The sequence below is a fragment of the Salvia splendens genome, chromosome 4, assembly GCF_004379255.2.
Source record: "Salvia splendens isolate huo1 chromosome 4, SspV2, whole genome shotgun sequence".
Lineage (NCBI taxonomy): Eukaryota > Viridiplantae > Streptophyta > Magnoliopsida > Lamiales > Lamiaceae > Salvia > Salvia splendens.
Genome location: NC_056035.1, coordinates 18,639,855 through 18,656,872, shown reverse-complemented (window position 1 = coordinate 18,656,872; position 17,018 = coordinate 18,639,855). Strand labels below are relative to the sequence as shown.

General features: G+C 42.8%; 2 protein-coding genes, 1 long non-coding RNA gene and 1 pseudogene across 5 annotated transcripts; 1 reads left to right on the top strand and 3 right to left on the bottom strand.

Moving 5' to 3' along the window:
- Positions 1-2,856: 2,856 nt before the first annotated feature.
- On the top strand, positions 2,857-5,330 carry LOC121800420 (annotated as a pseudogene).
- A 130-nt stretch (positions 5,331-5,460) lies between these two features.
- LOC121800421 (putative serine/threonine-protein kinase) lies at positions 5,461-7,303 on the bottom strand. Of its 2 annotated transcripts, none has more exons than XM_042199993.1 (6): positions 7,114-7,303; positions 6,909-7,024; positions 6,593-6,809; positions 6,273-6,510; positions 5,961-6,111; positions 5,461-5,893 (listed from the first exon to the last, which is right to left on the bottom strand). In XM_042199993.1, the coding sequence occupies exons 1-6, from the start codon at positions 7,220-7,222 to the stop codon at positions 5,582-5,584; spliced, it is 1,143 nt and encodes a 380-aa protein (XP_042055927.1). In that variant the 5' UTR covers positions 7,223-7,303; the 3' UTR covers positions 5,461-5,581. The 2 variants fall into 2 exon arrangements, with proteins under 2 accessions (XP_042055927.1, XP_042055928.1); XM_042199994.1 differs by having other exon boundaries at positions 7,118-7,257.
- A 1,379-nt stretch (positions 7,304-8,682) lies between these two features.
- LOC121799313 lies at positions 8,683-10,565 on the bottom strand. Of its 2 annotated transcripts, XM_042198635.1 has the most exons (4): positions 10,439-10,565; positions 10,142-10,201; positions 9,657-10,030; positions 8,683-9,551 (listed from the first exon to the last, which is right to left on the bottom strand). In XM_042198635.1, the coding sequence occupies exons 2-4, from the start codon at positions 10,194-10,196 to the stop codon at positions 8,937-8,939; spliced, it is 1,044 nt and encodes a 347-aa protein (XP_042054569.1). In that variant the 5' UTR covers positions 10,197-10,201; positions 10,439-10,565; the 3' UTR covers positions 8,683-8,936. The 2 variants fall into 2 exon arrangements, with proteins under 2 accessions (XP_042054569.1, XP_042054570.1); XM_042198636.1 differs by lacking the exon at positions 10,439-10,565 and having other exon boundaries at positions 10,142-10,432.
- Positions 10,566-13,113: 2,548 nt separating this feature from the next.
- LOC121799188 lies at positions 13,114-15,789 on the bottom strand. Its single transcript, XR_006050167.1, has 4 exons — positions 15,122-15,789; positions 14,992-15,052; positions 13,882-13,929; positions 13,114-13,410 (listed from the first exon to the last, which is right to left on the bottom strand). It is a non-coding gene; the product is annotated as an uncharacterized LOC121799188 (long non-coding RNA).
- Between the last annotated feature and the right edge of the window lie 1,229 nt (positions 15,790-17,018).

Below are 17,018 nucleotides of genomic sequence, written 5' to 3'. Positions count from 1 at the left end.
CACCTTTCATATACAGATGGTCTGATCTACTTTGGCCGCCGGGTCCTTGTCAGCCCGTCATCGGCCATGAAGAGGTTGCTGTTAAAGGAACACCATTGTACCCCACTCGCAGGCCACCCCGGTCATGAGCGTACGTTCCGTTTGTTAGCTGCGGGGTTCTACTGGCCCAAAATGCGGAAAGAAGTGCGGGATTTTGTAGACGCGTGTGTCGTCTGTCAATCTACGAAGTATTCAACCCAGAAACCGGCCGGCCTGCTACAACCGCTCCCGGTCCCGTCGCAGGTTTGGGACGATGTCTCCATGGACTTCATAACGGGTCTGCCGCAATCCCGGGGATATACGACCATTATGGTTGTGGTGGATAGGTTGTCCAAATATGCTCACTTTGCCGCTTTACCCACTCGGTTTGACGCCCTGCGCGTGGCGCATCTCTTCGTCAATACAGTGGTCCGTCATCACGGATTTCCAAGGACTTTAGTGTCGGATCGGGACCCGGTTTTCTTGAATTCCGTGTGGGAAGGAATCTTGCGACTTAGCGGCACGAAGTTGCACTTCTCGACGGCCTATCATCCGCAATCCGACGGCCAGACGGAGAGTCGGAATAAGGGACTAGAGCAGTACCTCCGCGCATTCACCGCGGATCGCCCCTCGACGTGGTCGAACTTCCTACCTTGGGCCGAATTGGCACTGAATTGTTTTCATCATGAGGGTCTCGGGACGTCACCATTCCGTGCTCTGTATGGCCGAGAGCCGCCACCCTTGATTGCTGCTCCCCCGTCGGCCAAAACCCCTCCAAACGTGGCAGATTTGATTAAGGAACGGGGTGCGCTCTTGGTGGAGTTACGCCGGAACCTTCAGAGGGCACAACAACGGATGAGAGCGTCGGCTAATAAACATCGCCGCCACATTGAGTTCGAAGTGGGGGATTTCGTGTGGCTGAAACTGCAGCCGTATCGTCAGCACTCGGTGGCAAAACCGGTTTCGGCTAAGTTGGCGAAGAGATTTTATGGACCTTTTGAGATTCTGCAGAAGATAGGTCCGGTGGCGTACAAGCTGCGTCTTCCCGAGGGGAGTCGGGTGCATAATGTTTTCCATGTTAGCTTGTTGCGCGCTTTCGTGGCGGGGGATGAAGTGGTTCCTCTGCCCGACAAGTTCAGCGGGGTCAGACCCATTGCTCATCCGGTGGCCATTTTGGAGTCTCAGATTATGTGGCATGAGGGAAAGGCGGTCGAGCACGTGTTGGTGCGTTGGTCGGATGGAACGGACTCACCCTCGTGGGAGCCGCTGACGGAAGTCCGCAAGCGATTTCCAGATCTCCCCCTTGAGGACAAGGGTGCTGCTAAGGAGGGGGGAGTTGTTACGAATGCATCCACACCAACCCCATTGGACGTGAGTGTAGCAGGGGAAACGGCTGGCGAGCAGTTGACGGAAGCGCCAGCCGAGGACGAGGAGCGAGCACCATCCGAGAACGAGGAGAGAGCCGAGGACGCGGAGCGAGCACCAGCCGAGAACGAGGAGAGAGCAGAGAGAGACGCGGAGCCGAGCAGGAGCTTGAGGCCAAGGGATCGGTTGAAACCTCCCAACCGATTCCTTTGATTAGTTAGAGTCTTTTGGTCATTTAATTATTTTTGTTATTTAATTATTTTTGGTAATTAGTTAGTCATTATGTAATTAACGTTTTTATTATTTTCCGTCGGGTTTTCTTTGTTGGTTCTTTCCCGATGTAGTTAGGATAGGTCGAACCAACCCTAGGGTCCATAGATTATAAATAGGGCTCTTCATTGTTCCGAAAATCTTATGAATGAAGAATATTATTTTGCCCAAGAAATTGCGTAATACTTTGAACCTTTGTATTCTGCCGACGAAGAGTGAATCTTCGCGCCAGATTTTGTTTCAGCCGCCGATCTTCTTGTTGAAGACGCCGGAACGAGTGTTACTTGGTGGAATTGGTCAGGATATTCACGTTAAGAGCAGGAGCATCTTAACAGTTTGTCTCATTTTATTTTTGTCCATCCCACAAAGTTTGTTCCACTTGGAATCTTACCAAAAATGAACATTAAATACACCCCTTAATCTCTTCAATGTGGGACCCTTATTTCAATACACACCTCCATTTAATACAAAGTCAAACAATTTCTTAAAACTCGCGTCAAGTCAAATTGAGACAAACTTTGTGGGACGGAGAGAGTATTAATTTAGACTAAAGTCCAATTTTGGTCCCTTGCATTTCCCTAAAATTCTTTTTGGTCTCTTACATTAATTTTGTGACCTTTTAGTCCCGAACATATTGTTTTGGTATCTATTGGTCCCAAACATATTGTTTTGGTCCAAAATAACCATTTTATGTTAAAATTAACAGTCAAATGTTTGACCAATTTAATAATTTAATTATAATCTAGGACTAAAGTCTAAGTTTGGTCCCCTATATTTTCCATAAATTTCTTTTCAGGTCCCATACATTAAGTTTGTAATCTTGTTTTGGACCAAAAAGTACCAAAATAATATGTTAGGGACCAAAAAGTCACAAACTTAATGCAAGGGACCAAAAAGAATTTTAAGGCAAATGTAAGGGACCAAAATTGGACTTTACTCAGTAATTTACTATCTTTATACCTCAAATCTAAAAAAAGGAAAAAATCTGTAGAGTGAATATCTTTTAAATTAAATGTCTCAAGTTCAAACCATTTCGCAAATTAATTCACTGCATGTGAGCGGAATCTTAGAAAGAAACCAAAAAATACATGTCATTAATCTTGTTATTATTAATAAACCTTAGTATTAATTGGTAGTAATTTGGTAGATCTATTTAGTGTGTAAAATGGCGACAAGTAAAAGAAAGAAAACTGTAAATATGGCAAGAGGAAGAGCCGCAACACCCACGTTCTCTCCTCCTCTTCACTCACTCCATGTCCTCCATCCCAATCCGGTGGATCAGAATCATGAAAATCCCTCTCCAACTCCTCCATCTTTTCATCCTCGCCGCCGCCTCCGCATATGGCTTCGGCTCCATGGGCCCCATCTCCGCCTCCTTCGGAGACTACCCTCTCTTCTGCGCCATTGACGCCAGCGGCAAGCAGGCCGTCATTTGCTGGGACGCCAACAACACCTCCTCCCACTTCTCCCCCGCCCTGACCCCCATGGCCGCCCTCTCCGGCGGCGACGGCTTCCTCTGTGGCATCATTGCGGACAATTCGCAGCCACTGTGCTGGGGGTTCAACAAAACCTCCGATCTCGTTCCGGATTCCTTGAAACTCAATGTCTATTCCCACATTGCCTCCGGCAAGGATCACGTCTGCGCCATCCGCGGATCCTACTTCTCTGAGAGCGTCTCTGGCAACGTAGATTGCTGGGATGTTCTCAGAGTCTCCAACACCACACTAGTCTCAAAACAGAGCAGTCGTTTCTACGATCAGAACGCTACCTCTCTCGTTTTCAATCGGCTTGTCTCGGGAGATGGCTTTACCTGCAGAGTTATTTTAAACGGAGGCATCGCCTGCTAGGGGCCTAACTCCTCTTCCCTCAACGTCTCCGGTGAATCAGACAATTTCGTCGCGCTGGCTTCCAACGTGGACTCAATCTGCGGCGTCTCTCAGAGGTCCGGCGAGATCAAATGCTGGGGCAACACTGACTCTTATGGAAATGCTCCTCCATCCGAGATAAGGCTGGTGGCGCTGGCGGCGGGGGCACAACATTTCTGCGGAATCAGAGAGGACAACCACGAGATCGAGTCCTGGGGGAGTTTCAACGCCTCCTTGATCCCGAAGGGCGCCGGATTCCTCTCCATCGCCTCGTCGGAGTGGCTCAACTGCGGAATCAGGGAAGGCGATCTGGTTCTCGATTGCTGGTTCGCTAATGTCTCATCTCAAGTCAACTTCGATCCGCCGCTGCAGCTCTGTAGCCCGGGACTGTGCAGAGCCGGCGGCTGCGGCGAGGGGATGTTCGGCTTCAACGCCAGCCTTCTCAACGAGCCTGATTTGACGAGCTTGTGCGTCAGGAAGGATCTCAGCATTTGCTCCCCTTGCGGCTTCAACTGCACGCAGGGCTTCTTCCCTTCGAGCCTCTGCAGCTCCAACGCTGATAGAGTCTGCACGCCGTGCTCTCTCTGCCAGAAAAGCACCTGTGAGGACGTCTGCAAGCTCAAGTCGTCGCCTCAGTCGCAGTCGCCATCGCACGGGGACCAGCTGCGTCAACTGCTCCTCATCATCGGCTCCTCTGCTTCGGGATTCCTGCTCATCCTGATCGCCTGGTGCCTTCTCCCGCGTGTCATGGTGGTGGCGAGGGACGAGCAAGGGAAGAAAAGGAAGCAGTGTCTTTCCTGCTTCGGGAAGCCTGATCTCGAAGTAGACGGAAGTGTGGATCAGCACGCTCCGGCTACAGTCTCCCCGTGCCCCGGGGTGGCTCAGGTTTTCCGCCTCTCTGAGCTGAAAGACTCCACCAACGGCTTCAAGGAGTTCAACGAGCTCGGAAGGGGAAGCTATGGCTTCGTCTACAAAGCAGTGCTCACAGATGGAAGACATTTAGCTGTGAAGAGAGCCAATGCAGCTACCATAATCCACAGCAATAGCACAGACTTCGAGACTGAGCTCGAGATCCTCTGCAATCTCAGGCATGCCAACATTGTAAACTTGCTGGGCTATTGCGCGGAGAGGGGAGAGCGGCTTCTGGTGTACGAGTTCATGCCACACGGGACCCTCCACGACCACCTCCATGGCGGCCTCTCGACTTTAAACTGGACCCTCAGGCTCAAGATTGCAATGCAGGCAGCCAAAGGGCTCGAATATCTGCATAAGGAAGCCATGCCACCTATTGTCCATCGCGACATTAGGACCTCGAAGATCCTGTTAGATGCTGATTGGGGAGCCCAAATTTCAGACTTCGGGCTCCTCACACCCAATGAAGTGGATTCGGAGGCAGATATGAAAAAGGATGTTTATAGCTTCGGAGTTGTGCTTCTTGAGATACTGAGTGGGAGAAAAGCGTATGACGAGGAGTGTTCCCCTCCGAGCATAGTAGAGTGGGCACTGCCTCAGATCAAACAGGGGAGGGCTGCTGCCACAATTGATCGCTACGTGGCTCTACCGAGAAACGTGGAGCCTCTGCTGAAACTCGCAGACATAGCAGAGCTTGCTTTGAGGGAAGATCCTAATCAGAGGGCGACCATGTCGGATTTGGCTCTTTTACTCGACCAGTAAGGCAAGGAAGGATTGGTTTTATAGTTTCGGATTCTGCTTTCTACCATTTTTTGGGTTTAATTCTTTTTTCTTCCTTACAATGCTTGCCTGTAATAATAATCCTGCAATTGTACATTTTTTTTGTTGTAAATCTCATTCCTTACCAAGCTCAATCCAGATTATCATCCGGTTTACAGAAATGAATTCCTACACATTCAGTTATTACTAATATCTAAAATTTGGTAATGAACAATTCTGTTTCTTTGGAGATGTAATTTAGAGATTCTAATTAAAAAAAATTGAACTGTAATTTGTTCTAAACCGGAGTAATACAAGCGAAGAGAAGACAAAAGTGATACACATCTCTTTCTGTACAAAAATGTACTGTTCCAATTTTTTGGTGACTTGTGTTATCGCGCTTGGAAACTGCTGTTACTGCTGGATGCCGGGGAAGAAGTAAAGTTTGATGAAACACGTCGTCGTATTTTAACTTCCATCAGATCAGAAACAAGGCCAGGCTGGGAAATGTCAACATCTTCTGTACTCATCTCACCCTTGAGCATTTTCAAGGCCGCAGACATAGCAGGGCGGAGCCGGGCAATCTCCTGCACACACAGCAGCCCGACCCTCGAAAATCGAAGGGCTTCTTCTTCGGGGAAGTCTCCGTTGAGTTGAGAATCCACCAACATCGAAAGGCTTTTGGCATTGTACAGCTCCCATGCCTGCCATGCCTCTATTAAAAATATGGCCTCATAAATTTTTATCACATAAGTATATTTATGATATTACCTTGTCAACGAGGAACTGTTCCCCGTGTTGAAAGTGGTACTCGACGACTTGGCGGCCGCTGACAACCTCTAGCAGCAGCACTCCGAAGCTGTAGACATCCGACTTGCGGGTCAGGTGGCCACTGTAGGCATATTCCGGAGACAGATAGCCTCTGCAAGTCACACACAAATCCGTCCCACAAAATTAGTCCTTTTCAAATTTTGGCAATTTTTTTTCTATTATGAGATGAGCAGTGCCCGTAACAATATTTCAATTATTATTATTATTATTTTTTTATCTCTGGCATACTTTACCAATTTCGCATAAACTTACATTGTTCCAGCAACACGGGTGCTGATGTAGGAAACATTGTCACTGAAGAGTTTCGCGAGGCCGAAGTCGGCCAGCTTGGGTGTGAAGTCAGCATCAAGAAGAATGTTGCTGGCCTTGATGTCGCGGTGGATGATGTGAGGATTCACTTGTTCATGGAGGTACCAAAGCCCCCTCGCGACGCCTAAAGCCACCCCCTTCCTCAGCTCCCAACTGAACCTCGCCCTCTTCTGCTCCGTCCCTGTTGCAAAACCCCGTCAACAACAACAGCAACAACATTTGCAAATGCACCAACATAAAGTTTTTGCATCGCAAATTAATACCTAGAAAGGTTTGCGCGAGGCTGTTGTTCTCCATGTAATCGTAGACCAGAAGCCTGTGTGCTCCATCGACGCAGCAACCTTTCAGAGTCACGAGATTGTCATGCTTGATGTCGGACAATGCTGCGATCTCGGATATGAACTCCCTCTCGCCACGCATCGATTCAACCTCCACAGATACAACCTTCACAGCTATGAATCTGTCCCCAATCAGCCTCCCCTGTGATATTGATAGTTGACCAACAAAAATGTTTTTCAATAAAAAAAAAGTGTCACCAAACAAAAAAAAAAACAAGTAGGAAGTGGAGACTGGTGAAACCTTGTAAACAGTACCAAATCCACCCTCTCCAATCTTGTTCTTGAATCCTTGCGTGCCGACTCTGAGTTCGTTGTAGGAAAATACGCAAAAATTCCGGTGTGGAACGTTCGTCATGCCTGATTCAAACATCCCACAAAAGATCATATAATCATAATCATAATTAAGAAGTTGTAAAGAAAAAAATTGTGAATATGATCATACACACCTACTTCTTCTTCTTCTTCTTCTTCTTTAACATAGCCATAATCAGTTTCTTCAATAAATTCAGGCGTGGAGGGATTGAAACATCCCAAAAAGGAAGGTGTAAATTTCATGTTTGAGTCAATAATAGTTGGACAAGTTGGGAGGGAGGAAAAGGAAATCACTCATAAGCGTGTTGGGCACCAAGTTTGATCACCATAAAAAGGATATATATATAATATAATCTTTAGGCAGCGCCCGTTGAAATTTAATATATTAATAATGTCGATCTTCAATTTGAAAAGGACTGCTGCTTATTAATATTGTTAATAAATTATAGAAAGCATACATTTTATCCATGGTTTGGATTCTCTTTAAAAGAAGGAGCCGACATTCTATGTGAAATTTTGGGCATGGGTTAATATGCTCACACACTAGGAACTGGTTTTCAGATTACCTAAAAAAATTCAGACTTGACTTTGATAAAATAAAAATAAAACACACATCCAGACATCATGCATGATTTTGAGGGGTATATTAATGTGACTCACATTTACATATGTTTTATTGTTTCCAATGGTATAAGTTTGTAAAGTATGTGATGAAAAAAAATGATTAATGCAATACAATTAGTTGAATGTAAAGCAATAGTAGTAGAAAAAGTGGAAAAGAATAGTGGGTTATGTTATCCAATGTGGTGGCGAATTAATCATTAATGCCACTTACAAAATGAAAAGAAGTGTGACTATTGAATATGAACGGATGGAATACAGGATTTCATTTATCTTGTAATGATTGGTATTCATTAAGTATTTTAACTAGCAGGCATTCTTAATTTTAATTGAAGTTGTATCCACATTTGCTTCGAATCTAATTAGACGTGTATCTTAAATTTCAGCGGATCCCCGGCGAATGGGTGCGCAATTACGGCGACAGAATCCCATCCCATTGCACCTTGTCCTTGCCAAACGGTGTACCATGGAGTGTTCAAATGGTAAAAGAAAACGACGTTTGTTACTTCAGACAGGGGTGGGGTGTCTTCGTCTGTGGGAACACCATAGAAAACAAGGATATGATCTCTTTCACCCACATCGGCGGTGGTGAGTTCCATGTGCTACGCTGCAAATTCCTCACAGGATGCCCTTCAAGGACTGACTATGATGGTGAGTGTTGATCTCCCATCTAGATCGTCAATCTTAGGTGTTGAAAACTGCGCAAGATTGCGTAGAACTAAGACTAATTAGTTTAATTTATTTACTTTAATTAGCATCATTGAGCCGGGAGTGTGTTGAAGAACTTGTTCTGGATGTTGGTTCCTCCGAAGACTACTCCACAGGTGATGAATCTGAGGATGATTTCGGTACTTAGCTATTTTCGTAGTAGTCTAATTGAGTTCTAGCTTTGGACACACAATATGATGTTGTGTTAACTGCATATGACTAGACGTTTTGTATTTGCTATCAAGTAATCCCTCAATGTCTTAAACTGTGGATGCGTTCGCCTCCGATAGACAAAGGGATAACAAGTCTTGTGTGTTTCGCAATGCAATGATAATAGCTGATATTTCATGTATGATAAATAGGTGTTCATCTCGTTAACATAAGATAGATGTAAGCCATATATAGAGACACCTACATAGTCAGTTACCATATCTTACATATAGACGTTCAATTTACAGACAAAAGCCATTCTAACTGATACCAGTCCATGATAAGGGATAGTAGAAGGAGCAGTATACTACATAATTTAGCTCCAACAAAAGTAAGAAGGTGATACGTACACCTTTTAATAAGTCTAGATGTCAACACTTCCAAACAGCCAAAAAACCATAGCATACTTCCTTGTCATTCAATTGCCATTAAACTTCTCCAAAGCTCGGTAAACATAAGCTTGCCTCGCAACTTCATGAAGACTCATGAAAAAGTCCAAATTTTCCACCTTTGATAGTATGATAGCAGAGGCATCGAAGACTTGATCAAGAGTGAGACCAGGAATGACCCCAACAAGGTTGAAAACCTCCTTCCTCGACTTAGTCAAGTCGAACTCATACCCAATTCGGTTGGCAAGATATTCAAGCCTGTTGTTAGTGTCCTCATGCATCTTACCAATCACATCAACCAGCCTGTCTAGAGCATCCTCCTTGGCTTTGCGCTTCTTTGGTGCACGTTCCTTGGCTGCATTTTCCTTGGGATCACTTCCTCCTGCTGCGCTAAATCCGCTGTCGGTTGGTGCCTCAGGGGAGAGGGTATGAGACGCAGAATCATCACCGATGAATGGATCAGGGACATGGTATGAACTCCCCTCACCTGCAAAAACCTGTGAGGAACCAGAGAAGTTCTGCTGATACGCCTCTCGCGGACCAACTGCATGTTCACCACAGGCCTTGTCCTTGCCGAAGACGATTTTCCAATCGTCATAGTAAGGCCAAGACTTATTGCGGACCCCTTTTACACCTGGGTCGGACTACACATAGACACATAATTATCAATGAATTAGGCAACGTCTGTTATGTACCCAATAGGGATGACTATAATTCATCGATTATAAAGCAGATCGGCACCCATATACCTTCAGAATATCGGTCCATGCAGCGTCATCGCAGTCGATTTTGTAGTCACCGTAGAGATTGAAGCCGATACCACTCCTACTGAGGACTTGTGACAATGCGCCGTAGTGCTTCTTCCAAGTATGAATCTTGGACTGGATATGTGGGTTTACCTTCAAGTCAGTGTTAGGGAACTCACGGCGTAGCGCGTCCTCGATCTTACCCAAGTACCCGCCCCTAAATCCATTGTCTGCTTTCCATCCAGTGGCGACGAGTTCTTTCAGCGTTCCAATTAGAATCTCCTCTTCTCTGTCGCTCCAGCACCTTCGTCCACGGTCAAGGGGCGCCAGTGAACGAGATGGCCTCCCAGAGGTTGGAGATGTCATTCCAGTGGGTGCTATAACACAAAAAAGTATTTATTTTTACACAGCTAGCTTAACTAACAAATAATGATCGTGTACGAGACAGTAGGTATACAGAAACCATCAACTAAATGTGAGCCTTTTACCGTGTACATTTGTCTTCCGTGGTGGCTCAAAACCAGTGCGACGTGACTCGGCCATGTAGACTTCACCGACGCAGCCCAAAGCGAATTTGCACACAAAGAACGCGACGACAATGAGTAATCCACTCAACAAGTTTAATCATATGCCAAATTAATTGCGAATAAAATGTGTATTATCGCATAAATTGCATTACACCCACGAATCAGTAAAGCCAGATTCACCAAAGTTTTGCACGATCTGAAGCATATTCCCAAAGTAACTGATCAGTGAACATAAGCAAAGTCATTTTCAATTCTTACTTGGATCTTGTTGGAAGATGCTCCTCCCAAGCGTGGCGCGTAATGTTGCTGTTAAGGCGGGAACAATGTCACTTTAAGTGTTTAGGCGAAAACATCGGTGATAGTTTGGGAATGTGAGAAAATACCAAAGGGTATAGATGCCTTTTTGGTGGAAAACCTAACATCTACAAACTGTACCAAACGTGGGTCATGACATGGGCCGAAAATATCCAACCCACAAAACATGTGACAAATTTGAGAATAAGCCATAGTTATCCTCCTCCACAAACCCTAAAGTAATCCAGCCCACTAATACCAGTCCATGTGAAAAAACGAGTCCTAATAATGTCGATCTTCAATTTGAAAAGGACTGCTGCTTATTAATATTGTTAATAAATTATAGAAAGCATACATTTTATCCATGGTTTGGATTCTCTTTAAAAGAAGGAGCCGACATTCTATGTGAAATTTTGGACATGGGTTAATATGCTCACACACTCAGGGACGGATCTATATGGCATTCACATGGGGCAATTGCCCCACCTAAAAAAATTCATATATGCTATTTTTAATAATTAATTTTAAATTTTTTTAAATTTCCTTATTTTTGCCCCTTCTTAATGTATTAAAATATCTCTATGTATATTTTTGCCCCACTTAATGTATTAAAATATCTCTATGTATATTCTTAATGTATATTCACAAGGGGCAATTGCACACACTAGGAACTGGTTTTTCAGATTATCTAAAAAAATTCAGACTTGACTCTGATAAAATAAAAATAAAACACACATTCAGACATCATGCATGATTTTGAGGGGTATATTAATGTGACTCACATTTACATATGTTTTATTGTTTCCAATGGTATAAGTTTGTAAAGTATGTGATGAAAAAAAATGATTAATGCAATACAATTAGTTGAATGTAAAGCAATAGTAGTAGAAAAAGTGGAAAAGAATAGTGGGTTATGTTATCCAATGTGGTGGCGAATTAATCATTAATGCCACTTGCAAAATGAAAAGAAGTGTGACTATTGAATATGAACGGATGGAATACAGGATTTCATTTATCTTGTAATGATTGGTATTCATTAAGTATTTTAACTAGCAGGCATTCTTAATTATGTTTATATACTACTTCTCTTTGTTTATTTGTTAGAAGAAGAAAAAACGAATCCAAAAGCTTCCATTCTATCAATTAGAGCATTCCCAATTAGATAGCCTAACCAAAACATAAAGCAAGATTTTTGGAACACATATCTCTTAGTCTATGGAATATTCTTATAAATACATTTTAAATGTTATTGATAATGATACATATTTATGTTTGACTTTGTCGAAAAAATTAAGTCATTACATGGCATTAGCGGTCGAGCGGACAGTCATTTTTAGGGATGTCAATCGGGACGGCCCACCGGGTTTCGGGCCAACCCTACTCGGGTTGCGGGTCAATCGGGTGCGGGCTAATCGGGTTGAGATTTTTTCGGGTTATAAAAGTTCAACTCTAACCCTAAACGCTCGGGTTTCGGGCTGGCCCAGCGGGTTAATCGGGTTGCTACAAATAAAATTAACATGCGATCAATCCAATAAATAATGACGAAAATTAGTTATATTTATAAAATATAAATATTTAATTATGATAAATTTGAGATATATACTTAAACTCAAACACAAGCACAAACATGATCAAATACTAATATTTGAGATTTGTGTAAAATAAAACATAAATTTAAATATTTTAAAGCATGTTTTAAATCATGTTTTACAAATTTAAATATTTGTAATTGAATTAGAAGTTTCTAATTTATTTATTTATTATTATATTAATAAAAATTTAATATATAATTTATATATTTAATATAAAATTGAATGTTATTTTTTTTGTTATCTATATTATAAAAATAATTAATGAAATTGTCCAATTAGGAGTCAAACAAATAGAATAATAGAAATTTTATCGGATTTTCGGGCCAGCCCATCGGGTTTTCGGGTCTGACCCTAACGGGTTGCGGGTTAATCAGGTGCGGGCTAATCGGGTTGTAGTTTTATCGGGCTAGAAATTTTCAACCCTAACCCTAAAAATTTGGCGGGTTATTCGGGTCAGCCCACGGGTTGCGGGCTGCATTGACATCCTTACTAGTTTTACCGATTTGAAACATTCTTATCAACTTATCTGAACGATTTTTGGTAATTCAATTCAATTTTGAACGGCAGCTTCAACCATCTTTCCCTTTACTTTAGATGCAAGTCTATTATATTGAATTGAATTGAGCACGATTTTGTTTAATCCTGCAATTGGTCCCCAATTTGATGAAGAAATGATTATGTTTGATAGTAATATTTTTCCAGTGATATTCATCAAATTTGAACTTATATTTTTCATTACTCCAATAGTTTGATTGGTGGAGATAGTTTCCTTTGTACTACTCCCCCCCATCAGTCATCAGAAGTCTCGTTTCTTGGAGGCACGGGTTTTAAGAAATGTTAAGAAAAGTGAGTGAAAAAATATTAGTGGAATAGGGTCCCACTTGTATATATTAATTTTAAATGAAATGTGAGTGAAATGAGTTAGTGGAAGGTTGGACCTTATTACCATTTATGGTAAAAGTAAACCAGGACTCCTATTCGCGAACGGACTAAAATGGAAAAACAGGACTCCTATTCGCGGACGAATGGAGTGCTTACTGACAACGATCAAATAAATACTCCCTCCGTCCCCGAATAGGAGTCCTATTTAGTATTGGTACGGATTTTATAAAAATGTAAAGAAAAGTTAATTGAATAAGTTAGTTAAATAAGACTCTTATTATGAGACGAACTGAAATGACAAAACATGATTTTTATTGTATGACGGAGGGAGTTAGTAACGGATCTAGGGGGTGCAGGAGGGGGCGGTCACCCGCTCCGTACGACTAATTTCCTCAACAACTAACCAAACCATGCTTCAATTTTAAATTGCTCAACACCACCAATTGCTCGTCGCCGCTCAACCTGCACATAGGGAAAACACATGCATGGTTGAGTACTTAATATACTCAGTGGGCTCATGCCGAAAATATTTTCAATAAAAATATTATTTATCATGCCATACATAAGTAACCATCGGCGTTTAGCTTTAGAAAGGCCCGAGGCACTCAAAATCATTTCACATTGTAAAAGTCGACTGATCAGTCATTTTCCCATAGACGTTAGCCATATCTGCCAATACATGACTTGGAATGTGGCCACAAACCAAGCCACTAGACCGGCCAGCCCGTACGCTAGCACACGATCTACCATAGATGTACACTAGTCCAAGTAGGGTTTGCGGGCCTACGAGGACCCGAATTCGATTTATATAACAATGGCGCATAGCCACATCAGATAGGCACGTTAAAAATCAAATCACGGCATGATAAATACAGTTTCATTTCCATCGATAAAAATATTTAGGACGTTGTCCTTATTTAAAAGAGAGCCCACCTCGAGTGCTTAATCCGAAATTACGTTCTTTCCCTTGCGAGGTATCACCTTAGAATTAAAATAACACATAAATCAACACACTTTCAAATTAAATAAATAAGATGCATGCATCCTAAGCGAAGTTATTTATCTCATTTAAACTCGGTTTTTTATTATTCGGCGGCCGCTTACGCCCCTAATTCCTCCGTTGGCTCCTCGTATTTTTCCTCAACGATATCGAAATAAAATCTCCAAAATTATAAAAGTGCATAATAAAATTATCGCAAGTACTCCCCTCGCAATTACATTTATTTCGAAACTCGGGGTAAATTAATTGTACATCAAATTATTCCGAGAATTAACTAAATAATTCCCCAAAATTAATTTAATTATTAATTCAAAGATTTATTTAATTATTGGCCCAACTAAAATACTCCCATCCTTATTTTTTCTTTAACCAAGATAAAAGGCCCAACTCTCTCATTTTTTAAAAAAACAAAAAAAACAAAAAGGCCCAAAGATTTTACTCCCCACCCCACATCTATGTATCTCTTCTTCTCTCCCTCTTCTCTCTCGCCAAATCGGGTGTTTCCTCCATTCCCTTCGGCTTCTCCAGTTCACCTCACGACGCAGGCCGCTGCTCACCGGGAAGGCGACGTGTAATCGCCGCCGTTCTGTCGGCCCAGTCGCCGGTTCAGTTTCGCTCCTCCGTCGCACGAAACCTCCGCTGCCGTCGGAGTGGAGGAAGTCCGGCCAGCGGGGCTGCTGCTGTCACGCCGTCGCGCCGCTGAACCGACGCCAGCCTAGGCTTCGCCTCCTCCGTCCGCTGCCTTCGTTGCCGAGAGGAGCTGCTGCTGCCGTCACCGGGAAGACGCTGCTCGCCGGTGGTCGTGCAGTCATCGCCGGGAGACGCTGCCGCTGGTCAGCCTCCGAATCCTCCGATTCCGCCCCGATTTCCTCCCCGAAGATAAGTTCTTTATTTGATTTCGTGAATTAAAATTTGTTTCTTTAGCTTAGTTTGCTTTGATTCATTCGATTAGGAGATATATTGCTTAGTTTTCTTTAACAGTAGGGTGAAATATATGGATGCAGTAGTATGAAATTGGAAATTTGGATGGGAGAGGTGTATACCTTCAATTTGCAGATTTGCAACTGGACGGAACAGGAACTCCCTCTCCTTAGTTCTCGATTTCTGACCGGAAGAATGAATAAGTTGATTTGAAATCATGTAGAGTAGAGGAAGAAATTCAGCAGAGTTTACCTTGAATAGAAGTTGAAAGGAGAAGTCTTGGTTTCTTGATTGCAGAGAATGAATAGGGGGAAGAATGAGTCTGACGTGAATATTATAGAGGGGGTTACAGATATGGGAGAGATTTGGGGAGAGAGGGAGCGTTTTTTTCAACGTGGGTTGAGGGGGGATTCTGACGTGAATGATTCTTATCAATTTATTTGTGATTTAATTGCAAATCATGGAGGATGAATATCTTTTCACGGAGGGGGAAAATCTCTACAGAATCTTTAATTAAATAAAATTAAAGCCGGTTGATGACCAAATCAACCGGGAAAATTAATTATATTGGTTTAATTCACGGTCCTTTGTATTTTATTTTAAATTGTGCAGTCCCCAATTTATTTATCACGGACTGGATTTTTATATTATTTATTTAATTTATCGGATCCAACACGGAATCGAGTCCAATAAATATTCCTCACGGACATGAATTATTTTAGATTCGCGCAGTAATTTATTTCACAAATCTCTAGTCCAGCAACAATTAATTCACCAATAATTAATTCACTGACAATTAAATCACGAACTTCGAAATATTAATAGCATTAAATACAAGTACTTTAGGGTTCAAAAATTAGGTTCAGAAAAACGGGGCGTTACATCCTACCAACCTTAACAGAAATTTCGTCCCGAAATTTGTTACCCTCAAGTAAAGAGTTCAGGGTACAATTCCATCATTTTGTTCTCATTCTTCCACGTGGCTTCTTCATGCCCATGATTTTCCCAAAGTACTTTCACACAAGCAACATGTTTATTTCTCACATTCTGGATTTTTTCGGTCCAAAATAGATTAGGGTCTCTCCTCGTAGATCAAGTCTGGATTCAATGCGACTTCGTTAAAACGGATAACGTGCTTTGGGTTGAACACGTAGTTCCATAACTGTGACACATGGAAAACATTGTGCACATTTCCAAGGCTTGGTGGCAGCGCCAAACAATATGCAACATGGCCCACTCCTTCAAGAATTTCGTAAGGCCAATAAATAGCTGCTTCAATTTGATCTTGACGCCAAATCGTGTTATCCCTTTTGACGGGGAGACTTTGAGGAAAACTTTGTCGTCAACTTGGAATTGTAAGTCAGTTTGTCAGACATCCGCGTATGATTTATGTCTGTCCTGGGCTTCTTTTATCCTTTCACGAATTGCAACGATTCCCACCATTTCTTCAACTGCATCGTGTCCAAGTATTCTTCTCTTGCCAACTTCGTCCCAGTAGAGCGACGATCTACACTTTCTTCCGTATAGTGCCGCATACGGCGCCATATTTATCGCTGCCTGAAAACTGTTGTTGTAGGCAAACTCTTTCAGTGGTAGTCCTGCCTCCCAACTTCCTCCCCGGTCGAGTACCACGACTCCCAATATCTCCTCGAGAGTTTGGATCGTTCTTTTGGACTGTCCATCAGTTTGCGGGTGAAACGCGGTGCTGAAGTTCAATTTGGTTCCAAGCTCTTTCTGTAGACTCATCCAAAATCTTGAGGTGAATTTTTGGGTCACGATCGGACGTGATAGTCACTGGGACTCCATGCAATCAGACTATCTCCCTTATATAAATTTGAACTAGCTTGTTGGATCCATAGCTTATAAGAATCAGTATGAAAATGCGCACTCTTGGTAAGTCGATCTGTAGTTACCCAAATGGCGGTGTTCCCTCTTAGAGTCATTGGCAAACCCGTCACGAAATTCATGGCGATGTGCTCTCATTTCCACTCAGGAATCTCTAGTGGTTGTAACTTCTCATACGGTCGTTGATGTAGAGTCTTCACTTGCTGGCAGACTAAACGTCTCTCGACGAATGACGCTATGCCCCTCTTCATACCATTCCACCAAAAGGACTTCTTTAGATCTTGGTACATTTTCGTACTTCCTG